Source organism: Saccopteryx leptura, chromosome 3 (assembly GCF_036850995.1).
Source record: "Saccopteryx leptura isolate mSacLep1 chromosome 3, mSacLep1_pri_phased_curated, whole genome shotgun sequence".
Lineage (NCBI taxonomy): Eukaryota > Metazoa > Chordata > Mammalia > Chiroptera > Emballonuridae > Saccopteryx > Saccopteryx leptura.
In genome coordinates, this window is record NC_089505.1 from 76,481,881 (window position 1) to 76,504,022 (window position 22,142).

Genomic DNA, 22,142 nt, shown 5'->3' on the forward strand with positions numbered 1-22,142 from the left:
ACATACACAGAATGACTAAAATATAAAAGCAGAAACACCAAGTGTTGACATAGATGAAGACTTCCAAAGATCCTCAGACACTACTGATGGGAGTGAAAATTATGTAGCCACTCTGGGAACGTGCTTATTGGTATCTTATAAAAGTGAGCAATTCTGAAACAGCCTTGATATTTAAATTATCCAACATTTGCTGGAAATTCTATCATTTCCGTCTTCGTTTGTCTGGACATCATTTTCAAAACTTACAACTCTATTTGTGTGGGTCTATTTCTAGATCTATATTGTACTACATTAATATATGTGTCTCTCCTTTAGCCAGTCTCAAAGTCCTTTTATTACAAAAAACTTAAGGTAGGATTTGAAACATGAACATAAGAGTCCTCCATTCCCACTCAAGTTTCAGATATTTTTTGGTTCTTTTTCTTTTTTATATAAATTTTACAATCAGTTTTTGAATATTTAAAGCATAAATTTGAGGGCCTTGAATGGTTGTTTGAGTGGTAGAACATCAACCTGGCATGTGGATGTCCCAGGTTCAATTCCTAGTCAGGGCACACAGAAGTGATCATCTGCTTCTTTACCTCTCTCATTGCTTCTCTCTTTTTCCCTCCTGCAGCCATGACTTGGTTGATTTGAGTGTGTTGGCCATGGGTTCTCAGTATGGCTCCTTTGAGCCTCTGCCTCAGGCACTAAAAACAGCTTGGTTGTGAGTGGCCCCAAATGGGCAGAGCATTGGCCTCAGACAGGGGTTGCTAGGTAGATTGTGGTAGGAGCTCATGCAGGAGTTGTCTCTGTATTTCTAATCTTTTCACTTATTTTTAATTTTTTAAATTATTTTATTTATTAATTTTAGAGATAAGAGAAAGAGAGAGGAGGGAGAAGCAGGAAACATCAATTTACAGTAATTGATTCCTGTATGTACCTTGACCAGGCAAGCAAGCCTAGGGTTTTGAACTGGAGACCTCAGCATTCCAGGCTGTGCTATACCCATTGTACCACCACAGGTCAGGCTTCTCACTTATTTTTTATTTTTTTGTATTTTTCTGAAGTTGGAAACGGGAGGCAGACTCCTGCATGCGCCCGACCGGGATCTACCCGGCATGCCCACCAGGGGGTGATGCTCTGCCCATCTGGGGCATTGCTCTGTTGCAACCAGGGCCATTCTAGTGCCTGAGGCAGAGGCCATGGAGCCATCCTCAGCACCTGGGCCAACTCTGCTCCAATGGAGCCTTGGCTGCGGCAGGGGAAGAGAGACAGAGAGGAAGGAGAGGGGGAGGGGTGGAGAAGCAGATGGGCACCTCTCTTGTGTGCCCTGGCCGGGAATCGAATCCGGGACTCCTGCATGCCAGGCCGATGCTCTACCACTGAGCCAACCGGCCAGGGCTTCTCACTTATTTTTAAAATATTTTATTTATTAGAGAAAGAAGAGAGTAAAATGGGTCTAGGAGCAAGAAACATCAACCCATAGTAGTTGCTTTTTGTATATGCCTTGACCAGGCAAGCTCAGGGTTTTCAACCAATGAGCTCACCATTCCAGATCAAGGCTTTATCCACTCTACCACTACCGGTCAGGCTCTTCCTCTAACTTTAAAAAAGAAAAATAAAAAAACAACTTGATATGCTTCAATTTAGTGAAATTTTAAATGTCCCTGCCTGATCAGGCACAGTAGATAGAGTGTTGGCCTGAGATACAAAGGACCCAGGTTTGAGACCCTCAAGTTCACCAGTTTGAGTGTGGGATTATAGACATGACCTTCCTCTCGCTGGCTTGAGGCCCAAGGTCACTGGCTTCTTCTATGGAGTCCCCAGTCAAGAAACATATAAGAAAGCAACCAATGAACAACAATTCTTTGCTGCAACAAAGAATTGATGCATCTCATCTCTCTCCCTTCCTGTATGTGTCTCACTCTGTTTCTCTCCCAAACATAAATAAATAAATAAATAAATAAATAAATAAATAAATAAATAAATAAATTTGTCCCTGAAAAAATTCATTTTGGAAAGTGGGAGTGGCTAACTTTCTATACCCTGGAAATATCAGGATTATTACATCATTATAATTCTCAGGTTCATGCACTCAGATATTCCATCCTACACAAGAGAATTTTACATTCTTAACAGGACAGGTATTATTTCACACATGAATATTTCACCGTTATAGGCTACAACCAGGTATAAATAGAATTTTGTCAGTGGGCTCCATCAGTAGGAGGGCTGGGTCAGCTTAATTTTAGTTTATGTTAGTGGATTTTGTCACACTGAAGAAAAAATGAGGCCTCTTTATGTTTAGATGTGGGCCTGATTTCATCAGTGCCAGGATGACTCTATGGGGCCCTAGAATCAGCACCAGGGACAGGTGTACACAGAGTGTTTTCTCTTTTTCCCCAGCTGAGCTGGGTATCCTCCGTTTTTTCCATATCCTCTCACATTTCCATTAACAGGCACCAATTATCACAGCTGTTTGAGATACAAGAACTCTCCTTGAAATCTCCACCTCTATCTTCAGGGTTTTAAGAAACAAGCTCTGTAAATAATTGGTGTGATGAAGGATAAACTCAGAAAGTAGCAAAGTCTTTTCTTTCCCCCTATTTTTACAGAGACAGAGTTAGAGAGAGGGCTAGACAGGGGCAGACAGGAATGGAGAGAGATGAGAAGCATCAATCACTAGTTTTTCATTGCGCGTTGCAACACCTTAGTTGTTCATTGATTGCTTTCTCATATGTGCCTTGACCGCGGGCCTCCAGCAGACCGAGTAACCCCTTGCTTGAGCCAGCAACCTTGGGTCCAAGATGGTGAGCTTTTTGCTCAAACCAGATGAGCCCGTGCTCAAGCTGGCGACCTCGGGGTCTCGAACCTGGTCTTCCACATCCCAGTCCAACGTTCTATCCACTGCGAACCGCCTGGTCAGGCAGAAAGTAGTAAAGTCTTGGTGGAGTCTGTGTCTTCTCTACACTAAGAGGACCTTGGTCCCAACCAGACATGAAGCTTGTCTATGTGACTGAGGGTCTGCAGACCACAAATACTGCATGACCCTGGAACTAAAGGATGGTGTGGGGCTTTTCCTGCCTGTTCATGCATTTTTTATCCCCATTAATTTTCCTCAAAATTTGCTTCTTCACACTCTTCAGTATCATCACACATCAGCACTGTCAGGACCCCACATTGAATCTCAGGACTGTAGAGAAAGAGTTTTCATTGGTCCCTCCTAAACCTTCTACCTGTGGTTCACATTCCAGGTGGCCAGTGTCACTGAACCCCCCCCCCCCCATGATTCCCCAGGATGCACTGAACATACAGTCTATCATTTATGGACCAGGAATGACCTGTGGCTGAGGATGAGTCCTGTCACCTGTGACTTTGAGATACAGCAAGTCACTGGGGTGTGGCCACCATAGGAGTACAAGCTGGGAGAACCACAGTATCTATAGGCTCCAGTGAGAGAGGCATACATCTCGTGAGCCTGCCATGAAGAGTCCTGCCACGTTCCAACATAAGTACTGGATTCCATGTGTCGGGGCGGGTCAGCTCCTCCTCTCCTTCAACAGATGGAAAGTGCCTGATGTGAACAGTGAGCTACATGGGAGAAACATTCTCTCCGGGGCCACCACAGGGCTTCAGTGAACTGGTTGAGCGCAGACTCAACTGCTTGAGCATGGGATTATCAGCTTGAGCATGGGTCAGACATGACCCTGTGGTCACCTGCTTGAGTACAGAGTCACTGGCTCAGCTGGAGCCCCCAGGTAGAGGCACATATGAGAAAGCAATCAATGAACTAAAGTGTCACAATTATTGAGTTGCTGCCTCTCATTTCTCTCCCTTCCTGTTGTCCCTCTCTGTTTCTCACTTAAAATTAAAAAAGTATATATCCTAGATAAAATGAAGACAGAAGGCACTCTCAACCTAGACACAGAGTCAGCTTTATTTGTTTTCCTAATGAACACAAGAAAAAATACAATATATGAGCAATATGCATCAATACACCTCAATATTCCGCAGCAGACCACCTGAAAATGTAAAAACTTCCAAGCTGAGGACCAGTAATAAAACAAAAATAGACACTGTTGCAGGTAATGAATGCAAGACACAAAACATCAGTTGATACATATAAATATGAACGCTGCACACAGTGAGTCTATACCTATGCCAGGAAGCATGGGAAAGCAGTATTCAGTACCTAGTGTTGATAATGGCTGAGTTGATTTTTCAGGGTAGGTGGCGTACATAGCAACCAATATTGAGTAGTTTATACAGATGCAGGTCAGGACACTGTAAGAACCAATAAACTGTGGTGCTTCTACTTTAAACTCTTCCCAGCTGGAATTCCTGCTAAATGGTGACAATCACTTGAAATACACTCAAGGCACAACAGGTGTCAGTGGACATACCTCTGGCCATGCAGTGAACATAGAAAACTTCGTATTCATACACTTATGAAAATGTTTGGATGGACCAGTGCTAAGTGGATAGTGCAGTGACCTGGGGCTCTGACATCCCTGGTTTGAAATCTCATGGTCACCAGCTGGAGTGCAGGATATGATCCCAAGGTTACTGGCTATAGCAAAGGGTCACTGGCTCAGCTTCAGGCCACGGCCAAGGCACAGGTGAGAAGCAATCAATGAACAACTAAAGATGAAACTAGAAGTTGGTGTTTGTCATCTCTCTTCCTTCAGGTCTCTATTTCAAGAAAGAAAAAGGAAAGAAAGAAAGCAAGAATGAAAGAAAGAAGGGAGGGAGGGAGGGAGGGAGGAAGGAAAGAAGTTAAGGAAGTTGGTGCTTGTCATCTCTCTTCCTTCAGGTCTCTCTTTCAAGAAGAAAGAAAGAAAAAAAGAAGGAAGGAAAGAAGAGAAATAAAAAAAAAAAACTCAATCCAAAAGCTGACATGATCTCAGGATTTCTCTAGAAAAAATGACCAACAGTTTGCTACACTCATGACTGAGAATCAACCCTGTTAAGCTTGTTTGTCCTGATTCCACTTCAGTAAAGCAGCAGGTTGTAATGTAACAGAGAGAAACTACAGGACTCTAATGAAAATCGAGACCAAAAAGATTATGGCAATTTTCAAATACACAAATGCCATTCCATTATTTAACAAAAATCCATGTTCACATTAAAAAAACAAAGCGTTCAGTATGAAAACTAGTTGTGCACTACATACTTTGTGAAATATATAATGTAAAATATTCATGAAATTCTGACGTGTCATTGTATTAGAAAGATTCCAAATTCCAAATAAAAATCTTCAGGTCCTGCATGGCCAGAGAGAGAGAGAGAGAGAGAGAGAGAGAGAGATAAAGCAGTGAGATGCTATAGCCATGGCACTTTAAAGGAAAATGGCTGTTATGTCAGGAGCTGAGAATAAAAATGAAGAATCAGAAAGAAACAGGAAATGGAATATAAAACAAAAAAAATTTACTTTAGAGAATGGGGGAGAGAGAGACAAGCAGGAACATTAATCTGTTCCTGCATGTGCCCTGACCAGGGATTGAACCTTTGTGCTTTGGGACAATGTTCTAAAAAACTGAGCCATCCAGGAAGGAATAAAATAAACTTGGTTTTCCCAAATGGAGCCAGTTGTGCGGCATGGGAACAGGCGTCAGCGCTCCACACGCAGTGTTCAGATCAACTCAGCACCCTGGGTGTTAGTCATCTCCCACCTGGTCCCACAGCCTCACTGCTACTGGGATTAATGCCTCTTCATTACAGAGCATCTGTTAGAACAGGGGTCCCCAAACTTTTTACACAGGGAGCCAGTTCACTGGCCCTCAGACCGTTGGAGGGCCGGACTATAAAAAAAACTATGAACAAATCCCTATGCACACTGCACATATTTTAAAGTAAAAAAACAAAACGGGAACAAATACAATATTTAAAATAAAAAACAAGTACATTTAAATCAAGAAACTGACCAGTATTTCAATGGGAACTATGGGCCTACTTTTGGCTAATGAGATGGTCAATGTGCTCCTTTCATTGACCACCAATGAAAGAGGTGCCCCTTCTGGAAGTGCAGCGGGGGCCAGATAAATGGCCTCAGGGGGCCGCATATGGCCTGCGGGCCGTAGTTTGGGGACCCCTGTGTTAGAGTGACCGCACTGTCCTTTGTGTGCTCACTTCATGTAAATGTCAGAAGAACACAGTGAAATGACAGCACCTAGTATTCAGATGAACACATTGGGATAGATAAGGAACTGACTTGAGTGACATCACTTACAAAAAATGAGAATTTTAATACATTAATATAATAGTGTTATCTCCAATAGAAAAATAGGATATACTAAACAAAATGAAAATTCATGTGATCTTAGTGAAATTACCTGCACTCTCCAGGCGATTTTTCTATGCCACTACATTCCATAGAAACCATTTTTAAAATCTCTGAGCCGGTCATATAAGCAACATTCCATGATCAGTGAAACAAGGAAAAACTATGGTAGGTTTTTTTATTAAACAAAGGAAAGTAAAAGAGATCAGTGCTTGTGAGTTTCTCTAACCAACAGTCATGAGTTTTGGAAAATAATAAATGTAAGGAAATGGAATGTACAGCAAATCATTCCCATTATAAATCTGTGAGATTTCTACTTGGCTAGTAATTCATGGGCTTTGTTAAGTTACCTATGTCAATGCATTATTATTTTCCTATCCTCAAGATGTGCACACATATTTCTCTCTCCTTGTACACCTACATTACATCTTCAGGTTACTAATGTAGTTATTGTGCTTTTATGAAACCATGAAATTTTGTATATTTGGGCTCAGGAAAAGGATATGTGAAATAATATATAAGGCTCAAAAATTAACAAGAATTTCCTAATTATACCATATTGGACTACAAGCCTTGGAGCAAATACACAGCACGCCTGTAGTTAATCACGGAGGCCATGGCAGAATGCCAGCAGAGTGGCAGGGCCAACTGTTGCAAATAAACCAAAAAGTGAGGTTTTGGTAAGTTATGCAGAGACCATTTCTAAGGGTGATACATAGTGAAAACCCAGAACTGTGAGAAATTCTGTTGCTCAGAGGAGTGTTGAATAGGTTTGCATAGTGTGTAAAGCTTTCCCATGTCCTTTATATCTGTTAGTTATCCAGTATTATCAGATGTTGAGTAAGATATAAGTGAGGACAAAGACTTTGGAATATATATTGTATTTATACTGCTAAATTCTCTGATGCTCAATGAGGCTTGAATAAAGGTTCAATGTTTTGCCAAATTACTGATATTTTGACTGGTTCTCTCCATCATGAATTCTGCAATGCTGAGCAAGTTTTGAGCACAGGTGAAAAGCTTTGCCACATACTTTATATTTATTTGCAAGGCGCCTCTCTGGTATTTATCCCCTTATTTAGTAAGATGAGATTGGTCATTAAAGGTTTTGCCACAACTTCCATATTTTTAAGGCTTCTCTTGAAGATGAATTCTTAAATGTGTAGTAAGATTCCTCTGTCAAGCAAAGACTTTACCACACACACTACAAATTCAGGGTTTCTGTCCGGTATGAACTCTCTGAGGGTGAGTCAAGTTTGAGGATTGACAAAAAACCTTCCCACATTCTTTTCATTTGTAAGGCTTCTCTCCAGTATGAACTCTCTGATGTTGAGTAAGAATTGATGAACTTCTAAAGGCTTTGCCACATTCTCTACATTGGTATGGTTTGTCTCCTGTGTGAATTCTTTGATGTATAGTAAGAGTTGAGAACTGGTTAAAGGCTTTGCTACAATCTCTGCATTTGTAAGGTCTCGCTCCAGTATGAATTACCTTATGTGCAGTAAGACCTGAGCGGCAGGTAAAGTTTTTTCCACATGCTTCACATTTGTAAGGCTTCTCTCCTGTATGAATTCTCTGATGTTGAGTAAGGTTTGAGGAACAGTTAAAGGCTTTGCCACATTCTCTACATTGATAGGGCTTCTCTCCTGTATGAACTCTCTGATGTTGAGTAAGGTTTGAGGAAAAGCTAAAGGCTTTCCCACATTCTTTACATTTATAAGGTTTCTCACCAGTATGAATTCTTTGATGTTGAATAAGGTGTGATGACTTGCTAAAGGCTTTGCCACATTCTCTGCATTGGTAAGATCTCTCCACTGTGCGACTGCCTGGTCTGGATTGGTAAGGTCTCGCTCCAGTATGAATTACCTCATGTGCAGTAAGACCTGAACGCCAGGTAAAGTCTTTTCCACATGCTTCACATTTGTAAGGCTTCTCTCCTGTATGAATTCTCTGATGTTGAGTAAGGAATGTCAACTGGTTAAAGGCTTTCCCACATTCTATACATTTATATGGCTTTTCTCCAGTATGAAGTCTCCGATGTTTAATAAGGTTTGAGGAAAAGCTAAAGGTTCTGTCACATTCTCTACATTTATAGGGCTTCTCTCCAGTATGAACTCTCTGATGTTTAGTAAGAATTGACGAACTTCTGAAGGCTTTGCCACATTCTCTACATTGGTATGGTTTGTCTCCTGTGTGAATTCTTTGATGTATACTGAGAGTTGAGAAATGGCTAAAGGCTTTGCTACATGCTCTGCATTGGTAAGGTTTCACTCCAGTATGAATTACCTCATGTGCAGTAAGACCTGAACGGCAGGTAAAGTCTTTACCACATGCTTCACATTTGTAAGGCTTCTCTCCACTGTGAATTCTCTGATGTTGAGTAAGGTGAGATGACATACTAAAAGTTTTGCCACATTCTCTACATTGATATGGCTTGTCTCCAATATGCAGCCTACTATGTTGAGTAAGGTTTGAGGAAACGCTAAAGGCTTTCCCACATTCTCTACATTTATAAGGTTTCTCACCGGTATGAACTCTCTGATGTTTTGTAAGAATTGAAGAACTTCTAAAGGCTTTGCCACATTCTCTACATTTGTATGGTTTCTCTCCTGTGTGAATTCTTTGATGTACAGTAAGAGTTGAGGAATGGCTAAAGGCTTTGTCACATTCTCTGCATTTATAAGGTCTTAGTTGGATGTGAATATTTCTCTCATGTAAATTAAGACCTGAATGCCAATGAAATGTTTTACCACATTCTTTATATTTATAAAGTTTATCTCCAGTATGGACTTTTTTAAGTCTACTTACATTGAACATTTCACTGAAAGCTCTCTTACATGAATTGTAAGTGAAAGCTTCCTGCTCAGTATGAATATTCTTATCTTCAGTATGATTTGAAGATTGCTTAAAAGATTTGACACATTTACTTTTTTCATTAGTTTTCTTCACAACATGAATAACATGATGAATATTAGAATGTGACATTTGGTTAAACACTTCTCCATGTTTATAATGGTTTCCTGGAAACGAAGTTTTCTCATTTTGATTAGGAATTGATTCTTGGTGAAAAATTTCCCAATGTTCATTGCATTGATAACTTCTGTCTCCATTATGTGTACTCTGGTAATCATCGAAGATAAAAAGGTCTTTAGTGAAAGGCATAATTTTATTTAACATATACACTTTTCCTTAATAACCATTATGTGATACCTATTAAACCATGATTTTTATATAAAATATGCTCCACATTTATTAAAATTATACACATTGAAATGAAAAAGGACATTATTTCTTGGTGGAAGAATAAGGATTTCTTGTTAAAGACATTGCCAAATTGATCACATTTAAACTTTACATGTGTATCATAAATCTGTTAGAAACCATTGATTGAAATTTTAAACCAACATTTAAAACAAGTCAAATGATGATTTACTCCACAGATTACACAACTTTCCACCTTTCCAGATTTCCGTTCCAAGTATACATATTAGTAAAAATTTTTTCATCTTCATTTTTATAAAACAATTGATATTCAATGTAACTGACTAAAGAGGGAATTTCCCAAATGTGTAATATTTTTAATCTATTTAGAAAACAAAGATTTAATTATAAGTAATTGTCCTGCCCTGGCCAGGTAGCTCAGTTGGTTGGAGCATCATTCTGAAGCACAGAGGTAACTGGTTCGATTCCTGGTCAGGGCACACACAGGAGCAGATCAATTTCTACCTCTAGATTCAATGGAATAAATTTTTAAATTTTTTTTCTTTTTTGGGAAAGGCAGGGAAAGAGAGACAGGAACACAAGGCCCCTCCTGAGGTGCCCTGACTGGCATATCAAACTGGTAATATCCATGCTGCGAGATGACTCTCCAACCAACTGACCTCTCCAACCAGGGTTTAATTTCTTTTTTTATATTCAGAGAGACAGAGAGAGGAAGAGAGAGAGAGAAAGGAGGAAGAAGGAAAGTACTCATTTGTTATTCCACCCAGATGTCCACTCTTTGTCCTTCATTGGGACTGAGTCCACCACCTTGTCAATCCAGGATGATGCTCGTTACCAACTGAGCTAACTGGCAAGAGTGCAATAAACATTTGAAAAAATAAAAATAAAAACTGTTCACTGTGGCTGAAATGCTTCGTTGGTTACAGTGTCATCCAGTATCCAAAAGTTTCCATCTCATTTTTCTGGTCAGGGCACATACAGAATAAAATCAATAATTCTATCCATCACTGTCTCTTTCTCTCTCTTTCTCCTCCACCTATTCTCTAAATAAATAAATAAAAACAAAAAATAATTGCCTCAAGTTAAATCTGTCTGTATTAACATCCTTTCTTCTCACCAGTCTTCCTAAAATTCCAAGGTTTTTATTAAGTGTACATTATTAAAGCCACACTTTCCATATCTTACCAGTATTATTTTAGAGAAGAAATGTTCCATTCCTGGCTTTTGAAACAAAATCTGGTTGTATTCAGATGGCATAGCTGAAAGATACAAAATTAATATTCACCGTTATGCACAAGGTGAACGTATGTAACACACATTATTGACAAAATTAAATTTCGAATACTCCATAGGCAGGTTAAGAGTTCAAAGCAAGACCACAAAAGGTAACAATAAGGAAAAGTCACAAAAGAAAGAAATAAAAACTTGCTTCCATTTCTGACAGTATCTGCTGAAACACCCTGGTACACAATGACTGTATGGTAAGAAAACTCCCAATTCCCAGTTCTTCTCAGGGGAGACAGAGATGACAGTAATGTTTGATTAATGAACTGTTTGCTGCTTCTTGAGAGACCTGTTTCTGTTTCACGTGACGCAGAGTGCCAAGAGAATGGCAATACAAGGTGAATAGACTGTAATGACTACTTAAATAAAGTGAGAAATTGTTCAAACACACAGAGACTGCAGTACCGAAGACAGATATCAAAAACAGAAAGAGTCTCACCAATGGTGGTGCACAGATAAACTGTCAACCTGGGATGCTGAAATTTCAAGTCTGAAATCTCTAGGTCTCTGGCCTGAGCATGAAGTCATTTGGCTTGCATGCAGGCTCAAAAGTTTAAGAGGAAAGTCATCAGGACTGACCAGGCAGTCATGCAGTGGATATAGCATCAGTGAGGGACACCAAGGACCCAGGTTCAAAATCCCATGGTCTATAGCTTGAGACCAAGGTTGCTATCTCAGCTAGAGCCCTTGGACAAGGCACATTTGAGAAAGCAATCAGTGAACAACTAAGGTGCTGCAACTATGAGTTGATGCTGCTCATCTCTCTCACTTCTGTTCTCTCTCTCTCCCTCTAAATAAATAAATTAATTAATAAAAGTTAAAAAGTCCTCTTGGCCCTGGCCGGTTGGCTCAGTGGTAGAGCGTCGGCCTGGCGTGCGGGGGACTTCTAAAGTGCACCATGTAAAGGAACATGCTGAGAAAGCAAACGAAAAACCTCATCCTTGTTTTTCCCTGAAGTAAACTTGAATTAAAGAGCAAAGCCGCTTCCTAAATATGAAGTGCCCAATAATGCTGTATCCCACTTCTTACCAAAGTAGAACAACTCTGCATGTTGTACCAGCACTTGTGAATCCAAACGCACAAATATGACAAAAATCTCATCAAAAAGTGAAAACAGAAAAGGACACGGTCCCGGGCAGCTCTCAGCTGTGTAAGAGAACTGCAGAATGACAGTGATGACGAAAGCAGGTAACAGTGGATACTTTCCTACCTATTGGGCAATATTCTAAGGTTGCTGGTGGCAGTAACTTACTGAAAAACTCTATGAGATACATAGCAACATGAAATTACTTTAACGTGGTCAATTAGAAAATAGAAACTGAAATTTTTTTTTCTTTTGCAAGTGAGAAAGAAAGATAGACAGACTTCCTGCATGCACATCAACTTCGAACCACCCGCATCACCCATGTTGGGGCCAATGCTCGCAACTGAGCTACTTTTAGCACCTGAGGCAGAGACTCCACAAAGCCATCCTCAGTGCCCAGGGCCAATGCATTCAAACCAATTGAGATATGACTGCCAGATGAAAAAAAAAGAGAGAGAAGGGAGGATAGGGATGGAAAAGCAGATGGTCACTTCCCATGTATGCCCAGACCAAAATTAAACCCAGGACATGAACAAACCTAGCTGATGCTCTACCTGGAAGCCAAATGACCAGGGCCCAGATTGCAATTTTTTTTTTTCTAAATCTTCCTGCATGTTTTTTGTTTTTGAATTATTTTTATTTATTTATTCATTTCAGAGAAGAGAGATAGAGAGACAGAGAGAGAAGGAGGGAGGAGCAGCAAGCATCAACTCCCATATGTGCCTTGACTGGGCAAGCCCAGGGTTTCAAACCGGCGACCTCAGTGTTCCAGGTCGACACTTTTATCTGCTGCGCCACCACAGGTCAGGCGGATTGCAAATTTTTAATGATAGTTCATACTAAGCAAAAAAAAAAAAATCATTTTGAAGTGAAACAGAATTAGATTTTTGCACTTTGGTGAGGTGTCTTGTGCTGTGATAAAGTCAGAGTCTACACTCTGTAGGGTCTCGTGGGAAATTTCCACAGGATTAGAAATGAGAACACCTGAAAACATAACATCTCGCTCGACCAAACGGAAGCTCAGTGGATAGAGCATCGGACTGGGACACAGAGGACCCAGATTCGAAACATCAAGTTCTCCAGCTTGTGCATGGGCTCATCTGGTTTGAGCAAAGCTCACCAGCTTGATCTCAAGGTTGCTGTCTTGAGCAAGGGATCACTCGGTCTGCTGTAGCCCCCCCCCCCCCCCCATCAAGACACATATGAGAAAGTAATCAATGAACAACAACTAAAATGCCACAATAAAAAACTGATGCTTCTCATCTCTCTCCCTTTTGGTCTGCCTGTCCCTATCTGTCCCTCTCTTTGTCTCTCTCTGGCTCTGTCACCAACAAAAAAATACATGACATCTCTATGACCAGGTGGTAGGGCAGTGAATTGAGCATCAGACTGGTTTGCAGAAGACCCAAGTTCAAAACGCCAGGGTCATGGCTTGAATGTGGGGTCACCAGCTAGAGCACAGGATCACTGACCTGAGCATGAAATCATAAACATGACACCATGGTTGCTGGCTTGAGCAAGGGGTCACTCAGCAATCAATGAACAACTAAGGTGCCACAATAAAGAATTGATGCTTCTCATCTCTCTCCTTCCTGTCTGTCTGTCTGTCCCTATCTATTCCTCTCTCTCTTTTGCAAAAATAAACACAAAAAACAAAAAATAATAAACATGACAATTGTTTCCAGGTTTCCTGAAATTTCTGCACCCAATTCCAGGATCTTGACCACTTTGTTCATAAATTCCTACAATAGAAAGAAACAGCTTAGCACACATTCCTCAGCTACCTGCACAGGTTTCCTAGGTCCCCACAGCAATGGAAAAGGAGCCAGATAATGGTGGCCCTCAAAGTCCAAGAGGACTTCGGCCCACACTGCTAATGTGATGACGGAGGTTACTGGAGCAAAATCAGGGTCCAGAGAGCATGCAGGAGGACAGGACGTGTTGAAGAGTCCAGCTGTCCCTCTATGACAGCGACAAAAGTAAACTCACTTCTCACAGCTCTTTCCACTGCAGCAGCTTCCCAACCACAGTGTAAGGTCTGGCCGCCTCCCTGACCTTTAGATCTCTCACCTGTGTCATCTGCATCCTCATCCCACCTACCTGGGCAGAAGGATACCGTTTTTTTTCACATCCCAATGCTCCTACACTTGCTCCAAAAGGAGGGCCAGGACTGACTTACAGAAAGCAAGACATGCTTATTTAAATAGGGAACATGAGTTTTGATATAGATTCTCCAATTTCCAATACATTTTCTGCCCAGATGAGAAGATATGGTAAAATATTACAATGTTCTAGAAAATAACATTCTAAGATACTGGTTTCTGATAGCACCTTAGTTGTTCTAGACAACACGTAAGTTTTCAAACACTGACTTCTGATTAATGTGCATCATGAAGCTTTTGTTTCTACACCAGCAAACCCCCATATTTGTTCCCTGACAGCAGAACTCTAAAATCTACCCTGCAAGGCAGAAACACCCACATGATGTTCCCTAATGAAGGAAACAAAAAGCTGCAGGTAGAGAATAAACTCAGGAAGGAAGTCATCCTCACCCAGGGAGACCAGGTTCCTGTAGTTCTCCAACATCACATCCACGTACAGTTTCCGCTGAGCTGGGTCCAGGCATTCCCACTCCTCCTGAGAGAAATCTACAACCACATCCCTGAAGGTCAAAGTCCCCTGAAAGAAAAGACACATTACCAAAGGTTCATGGTCTGAGATAATAATGCCACCTAAGATAAAAACAGGGTTAGGAGAAGTGATTTTGTTTTAGGGCAGTATCCTAAATTACCTGGTAAGATCATTTTCACTCAACTATATATTATTTGTGTATGTGTGTGTGTGAGAGAGAGACAGAGACAGAGAGAAAAGGACAGACAAGTTGGAGATAGGTGAGAAGCATCAAGTCGTAGTTGTGGCACTTTTAGTTGTTCACTGATTGCTTTATCCTAAGTGCCTTGTCTAGGTGGCTCAGGTTGATCCACTGACCCTGGGCTCAAGCAAGTGACCATGGATGGGGTAGTAACTATTATCTCACGCTCAAACCAGTGATCCTGTGTTCAAGCCGGTGACTTCAGGGCTTTGAATCTGGGTTCCCAGTGTCCCTAGTCGATGCTCTATGCACTGCACTACTACCTAGTCAGGGACCAATATTCTCTTTCAAAAAGAAATTTTGTCTTCTTTTGTTTGTTTTTTTCTTTTTCACATAGTAATATTCTCTAATATATTTTCTAACTCTGAGTAACAAGGATGACACATATCCAAAAATGTACTACACAGAATTGACTTTTCAAGAAGATAAATTTTCAAATTAAGGCATCACCGTGACCTGGTAGGTCAGTTGGTTAGAGAATTCGCCTGACAGCCAATGTTGTGGGTTTGATTCCTGGTCAGGGCACATATAAGAATTAACCAATGAATTCATAAATAAGTGAAACAGCAAATTCATGTTTTATCTCTCTCTCTCTGAAATCAGTCACTAACGTTAAGGCATCAACACAGGTGATGCGATTTTTTCAGTGTCGTGTCTGTATCATTTACAAACAGCTGTATATATTTCTCACTGAAAAAGTCATGCTAAATTGGAAGTTTAAGTACCTCTTAAATTTGGACGTGGACAACAGTGAACTGCAGTGTTCTAAAAATGCTGATTTTCATTTGGGAGTTCTGGGATGGGACCTGTGTTTCCAAATGTTTATAATAAGCTCTCTATTTACCAGTGACATCAATGTTTCTGGTCCATGTGCCATACTTCTGAATAGCACAGAGAAAGAAAACACAGGGAAAAATGCATACGTGAGTTTGAGATGAAATTTTAATGGATTTTTTTGCTCTCATAGAATAGGATGCATAGAAACCACAAAATTACTGTATGTAGTCTTAGAAGAAGATAATTCTTCATTTTTTTGTAATACTGTTTTGTGAATTACACATTGAAGGGTATATCTTGAGTTTTACTTCAAACATAATCTACATTTTTTTTTAAAAAAAGAATACAGGCCAATATTCATAAGAAACCACAAACTTTTACAGAAGTTTCTATACAGAAGAAAAACCAGCTGAAATAAAGTTAACCCATTATGCACAAAGACACACATAGGGAAACTAGGTACAATTTAAAAGTGATAGACAATATAATGAAATCAAGATTATTTTGTGATTCCCTATATGTCATGAATCAGTGTGGACAATATCTGTTTTTCATAAACACAGTAGTGAGAACATCCATAATGACAGAAAAAGTAGTTAGAGCTATTGATTTTCATCTCTAATTTCTTTGAAAAATTTTATACACACTCATGGAGAGCTATCTGCTGTGACATTGTAGGCAAACAACATGAATAAGTAAATTATCTGAAAATGATCACAAAGAATAGTAATTTTTTCAAATGTCCATTCACACATACCCCTCATGATCTGTTCTTTAATACTCCCTTTACATAGCAAGTCCTTCTCAACTACCTAGCGCAGGGGTCGGGAACTTATGGCTCACGAGCCAGATGTGGCTCTTTTGATGGCTGCATCTGGCTCACAGACAAATCTTTAATAAAATAAATAATAACATTAAAAATATAAAACATTCTCATGTATTACAATCCATTCATTTCCTACCGCTCATGTTCATGGTTGCGGGTGGCTGGAGCCAATCACAGCTGTCCTCCAGGACAACACCAAATTTTTATTGGATAATGCGTACCGTACACGGGTCACTGTGTGGCTCTCACAGAATTACATTTTAAAATATGTGGCATTCATGGCTCTCTCAGCCAAAAAGGTTCCCGATCCCTGACCTAGTGAGTAAATCTCTTCTAGCTGCTCTTCTCTGTCAGAACTTCCTCAGTTATTTTGACCGGTAGAAAGTGCATTTCCTTAATCCTGTCCCAGAGAGGTGACGCTGCAGCCACATGAAACTACAGCCTACACTCTCTTCTTCACTGATGCCCGAGCCTCTGACCATCCCCATAAGGATATTGGACTGGAAAGCTAATCTGTCACAAAGAGGATGCTTCTGGTATTTGAAAATGGTGAGAATTACTCATGTCTTCAGAGAGCCTGGGATGGAGAGAAGGCACAGAAGGCTCTGGGACAAAGGAGAGAAGTATATAAGATGGTGACCTTGACAATTAAGAAAAAAAATAAGTAAATAAAAACAACCACACTAGACAGTAACTTCAGAAGTAGAGAATTAAACATTTCAGGTCCTAAATCCACGGAAGTTAGGAGGAAAAGCAAACACCGTCTCTGAGCAGGACACATCGCTTACCTGAGAAGCAGCCATTCTGTCCTGGTCCAGCTCCTGCTTGTTTTTGCAGGTGACAGTATGTTGTCGAGTCAAGTCTGCATTTCGAGAATGTGCTGCCACAGGTGTCCACACAGACTCTTTATCCACTTGCACCACAGTCACAAACAGAAGGACCTGGAAATACTGAAAAGACCACACTCTCTTCCTCACTGGAGTCAGCCAACAGTGCTCCTACAGGGAGACCACACTGTATTATTTTCCTGTCTTCACCTGTCTGTCCTCCCTCAGACGTCCACACATTCCCACAGCAATGAGAACAGGCGCTGCTCTCCTGAACACCCAAACCCAACACAACACCCTGTCACCTCCCCTGACCATCCCTGCTCCCCACTCTCACTAATGCATCCCGGGCGTCCTCTCCTCTCTGGAGAATGTCTGTGCCCCCCACTCACCTTTGCCTGTCTCTATTCTAAGCTCCAAGGTCCTGTTTTGCTTCAGAAACTTGTTGCCTGAGTTCATGTAATGCTGGTGGCTGAGACCAGGCAGGTCCACTTTGGATTTGGGCAGACAGTAGACGAAACTGCTTTAATCTGCTCTTTCTCAGTGATCTTTGTGAGTGCTCCAATCTCCATGCATCTGTTAGACCACGGGTCCCCAAACTACGGCTGGGGGGGCCACAAGTGGCCCCCTGAGGCCATTTATCCGGCCCCCGCGGCACTTCTGGAAGAAGCACCTCTTTCACTGGTGGTCATTGAGAAGAGCACATTGACCATCTCATTAGCCAAAAGCAAACCCATAATTCCCATTGAAATACTGGTCAGTTTGTTGATTTAAATTTACTTGTTCTTTATTTTAAATATTGTATTTGTTCCCGTTTTGTTTTTTTACTTTAAAATAAGATATGTGCAGTGTGCATAGGAATTTGTTCATAGTTTTTTTTATAGTCCGGTCCTCCAACGGTCTGAGGGACAGTGAACTGGCCCCCTGTGTAAAAAGTTTGGGGACCCCTGTGTTAGACTCTTCTCCCAGAGCCTGTGTTCCCTGCTGCCCATTCATTTCTCCTGCCCTCCCTCCCCCCCACCCCGCAGGCTGACTCAGAGCTGTTTGTACCTCTGCTGCCTCATCTCTAAGCCTCCCTTTTTGTCCCTACTCGCTCCCCCAGCTCTCCTCCTCTAAGCCTCTCCCTCCTTCTGAAGTGCCCGGTCCTGCGCCCCCACTTCTGCTCATCTGCCCCCTTCCCGCGCCCTTCTCTCCGGGCCCTTCCCTCTCCTCGAGGTTTCTCCCCTTTCTTCCCCTCGCGCTCCTCTCCCAGGTTACTGTCACTCTCCCTGTCGGGGTCCCGTCCCTCCGCACCTCCACGTTGCCGTCTCTTCATGGCCCCTCACTGACCTCTCCTCCCCTCCCGTGTCTCTCTCCGTCCCCTGACCCCTCCCAGCCCCGCTCTGCGCGTCCCCGGGGCCCCTTCGCTGTCGCCGCTCCCACACAGGACTCCCCGCGCGGGGCCGGGGGCTCTTCTGGGGACCCCGCGTTCTCGCCCCGAATCCCCGCCCCATGGAGAGTGTGCTCTTCCTGGACCCTGGCCACTTATTAAAGACCCCTTAGGGGGGTCTCAGGAGGGGGTCCGCAGGTCTCCAGGCCGGAGGGGGGGCGGTCCAGGCTTTACAGGCCGAGAGAGGCTGGGCAGGGGAGGGGCGCACACTGTCCGTCTCCCGGGACTTTAAACAGCGCGGAGGGAGGGGGGCTGCCTCCCTCGGGACCGAGACAGGAAGCCCCGCGGCACGCCAGACGGCGGGGGACACGGGCGGGGCGGCCTCAGAGTTTCCCCGGAAACCGACGCGGAGCCCCCACCCGGCAGCGAAGCGGGCAGGCTCGGGGCCTCTCACCGGGACTCCGCACTCACCACTGGGGGCTCGGGAGCGGGGCTCTTGGCGGCCGCAGCGACCCTCAGGCTCCCCGCGTGCAGAACTGGGGACGGAGAGGGTCAGGTTTAAACCGGAGACTCTTAAAAGACGCCGTATTACCTCGCTAGAGCCGCTTCCCCGTTGAAAGGAAGCTGCGCGTGCGCAGTGCCTCTAAATCAGGGTGGGTGAAACCGCCGGTTGAGAGCTTCAAGCAGTGGGCGGGGCCTTAATACTGACAAGTCAGGCGTGACTACAGCAGGAAAGTGGGAGGGGCCAACACGGTAGTGTCCAGGGCTTTCCTCCTTCCTTTTTCCACACTGATGCATTTTCTTGGTCATTGAATTTGACTAAGGTAATATTTAGTAAGGCTTAAATATCATTACTCATAAAATTTGTAAGATTTTTTCCCCCAGAGCTCAGTTGGTTAGGGTGTCATCCTGATACAAGAAGGTTGCGGTAACCCCAACAGGGCACATATAGGAAGCAAGCAATGAATGTATAAATGAACACAAATCCATGTTTTTATGTCTCTCACCATCCCCACCTTGCCTTAATATCAATCAATAAAAACATTGAGGAACATTTTGATGACACCACAAGGACTGAATGTTGGATAACAACGTTGATACCCACATTTAAGATTTTTCTTAGATACCCCTGACCAAGTTGCTCAATGGAGAGCATCCTCCCAATATGCCAAAGTTGTGGGTTTGAATCCGAATCAGGGCTCTTAGATGAATCAACCAACGAATGTATAAGTAAATGGAACATCAAGGGATTTCTGTCTCTTTCTCTAAATATAATAAAATTTTGTTTATATTCAAATTTCATTTAAAATGAAGACTTCCTTTGGATGATGCTTAATTTTTTTCTAGTAATGGAGTCTTGATTACACACATTACCTTATTCATTATATTATTTTCCCCATTGGGTATCCCTGATACTGTGTGAAAATTTTTCCTGCTGAAAGTCCTTCCAAACTGATTATATTTCTACTGGTTCTATAACTAGTACAACCATGATGTTTCTTTATTAATGAAGACTTGGACTGATCTATGGTGGCGCAGTGGATAAAGCACTGACCTGGTAATGCTGTGGCTGCCAGCTTAAAACCCTGGGCTTGCCTGGTCAAGGCACATATTAGAGTGGATGCTTCCTGTTCCTCCTTCCATTCTTTCTCTTTCTCTGTCTCTCTCTTTCCCCCTCTGTAAAATGAATAAATAAAATCTAAAAGAAATGAATCAATACTTTCCAACGTCATTGCAAATGTTGGGTTTAATAGAAGAGATTCTTTCCAGTTGTGAAAACAAAGAACTATTTTGAAAGATTTGTAACTTGATTATATATATATATATATATATATATATATTACTTATATTACACATAATAGTTTTAATGTCTATGGTTGATTCCGATAGGACTGAAAGTTCAATGTAATGCTTTTGTCAAATCATTATTTTGTGTTGGTTACTAAATATTTTTAAAAATTATATAACATTGGTAATAGATTTGGGGATCTGTGGAATGCAGGTGATAGAGATCATACAGTGCTGTGTAGTATTTCCATCAGCCATGTTGGCATGAAAGACATTTTAGTTGCACACTCAATGAAAGGCAGAAACCACAAGATGAACTGAAAACATGAGGCTAGTGTGTTTCAAAAGGAAAGTTTATTTTAAAAGTGCCTGATTTCAAGTGGGCTGAGACCAGCAAAGGGTGTCAGACCTGAGCTGTGGAAGGCAGCATTAGATATGGGGGTTACAGCAGGCATTTGCTGGCATGGGGTTGCCTGCACCTGGACGTGCTCAAATGAGCATATCACAGTTTGTGGCCTGGTCACTGAGTTGACAATGAGCAGGAGGGAAATTCTGTTGCAGAAACACAAGTTCATTGTGAGGTAGTAGAGGTTAATGAGAGTGGTCCTTTTTGGTGTCCTGGGAAAATTTTGAAGATAACCAAGAGGTCAGGAATGTCCCAGAAACAGCTGGGACTTGGCATCTCTGAGCCTGTGGCTAGGCTTTTACAAACAACTATAGTGAATTAAACTCCCTTAATGGTCAGGTCCCTCCCCAATGTAAGCTTTCTCTGACATTTCTGCAAAGGTAAACTTTTGCCTACGTCTCAAAGTGAAGGCCAGAAAGGCAGTAAGAGAATAGCAGGCAAATTAACTACAACCTCACAGTGGAGGATGAGAATGTTCTGTTTTGAGCCCTAGTGGGAAGTTGAGTGATGGGAATTTCAGCTTTAAAGGGGCTCTGGATCTAAAGGAGCCAACTTAAAGCTAACACTCATGTTCACAGCAAAGAAATATGGGGCAGCTAGAACACTTTATCAAACTCAAAACATTTGGGGAAAGGCCAATTTACAGTGAAAGCTAAGAATTTATTTTGTTTATGGGAAGTTTTGTCGCTTATAAAATGTAGGGGGGAGTGAAATAAACACATTTACAAGAAAGAAAAGACTAATCAATTTGTGCAAAATTTTGACATATGCCTTCCTCTTTTCTCATTATAAAACAGATGTAAATATTTATATTATAAAAGACTTCAAAATTGGCTCTGGCCAGTTAGCTCAGTACGTTAAGAGTGTCATCCTGAAACAACAAGGTTACAAATTTAATTCCGAGTCAGGTCACACATGGAAAGCAAACAAAAAAAAAATGTACAATTGAATGGAACAATAAATGCATGCTTCCTTTCTCTTTCCCCTTTCCTCTCCCTTCCTCTGTCTCTCTCTAAAAAAAAAAATCAATAAAAATTAATCACTGCTGGGAAAGCTCTGGAACATCTTCCCAGAGTGTGCAGGCTGCTAGTCTGATTTCTCTGTCAAGGCACATACAGGAACAGCTCAATGTTACTGTCCCTCACTGTACCTACCTCTCTCAAAAAACCCCAAAAAATCTCATGGTCACTGGCTTGAGCCAAGGTCACTGGGTTGAAGCCAATGTATGGCACCAATACATACAAAGAATAACTAAAATATAAAAGCAGAAACACCATAGGGGTGTGGACCTAAAGATTCTGAAAAAGAGTTGGAAAGATTGTTGTGGAGGGTAAACTGGAAAAGGGAAGGTGATAGATGTGACACTTCCATGGTGTGTGAAGGGTGAAGGCACATTCCATCTTTCATTGACTGGAGACACCAGGG

At 41.8% G+C, this 22,142-nt stretch overlaps 1 protein-coding gene and 1 long non-coding RNA gene across 2 annotated transcripts in view; both read right to left on the bottom strand.

Moving 5' to 3' along the window:
- Window positions 1-4,939: 4,939 nt before the first annotated feature.
- Window positions 4,940-22,142, bottom strand: part of LOC136399339 (zinc finger protein 420-like) — a 41,434-nt gene continuing 24,231 nt past the window's right edge. Inside the window, exons 3-4 of the mRNA XM_066374417.1 lie at window positions 10,670-10,743; window positions 4,940-9,382 (exon numbers count right to left, since the gene is read on the bottom strand). Of these exons, the coding sequence (XP_066230514.1) occupies window positions 7,553-9,382; window positions 10,670-10,743 (1,904 nt within the window). The 3' untranslated portion in view covers window positions 4,940-7,552. The remainder of the gene's footprint in view (window positions 9,383-10,669; window positions 10,744-22,142) is intronic.
- Window positions 16,544-17,669, bottom strand: LOC136399383 (uncharacterized). The gene is made up of 3 exons (XR_010750146.1): window positions 17,547-17,669; window positions 17,116-17,325; window positions 16,544-16,932 (listed from the first exon to the last, which is right to left on the bottom strand). It is a non-coding gene; the product is annotated as an uncharacterized lncRNA (long non-coding RNA).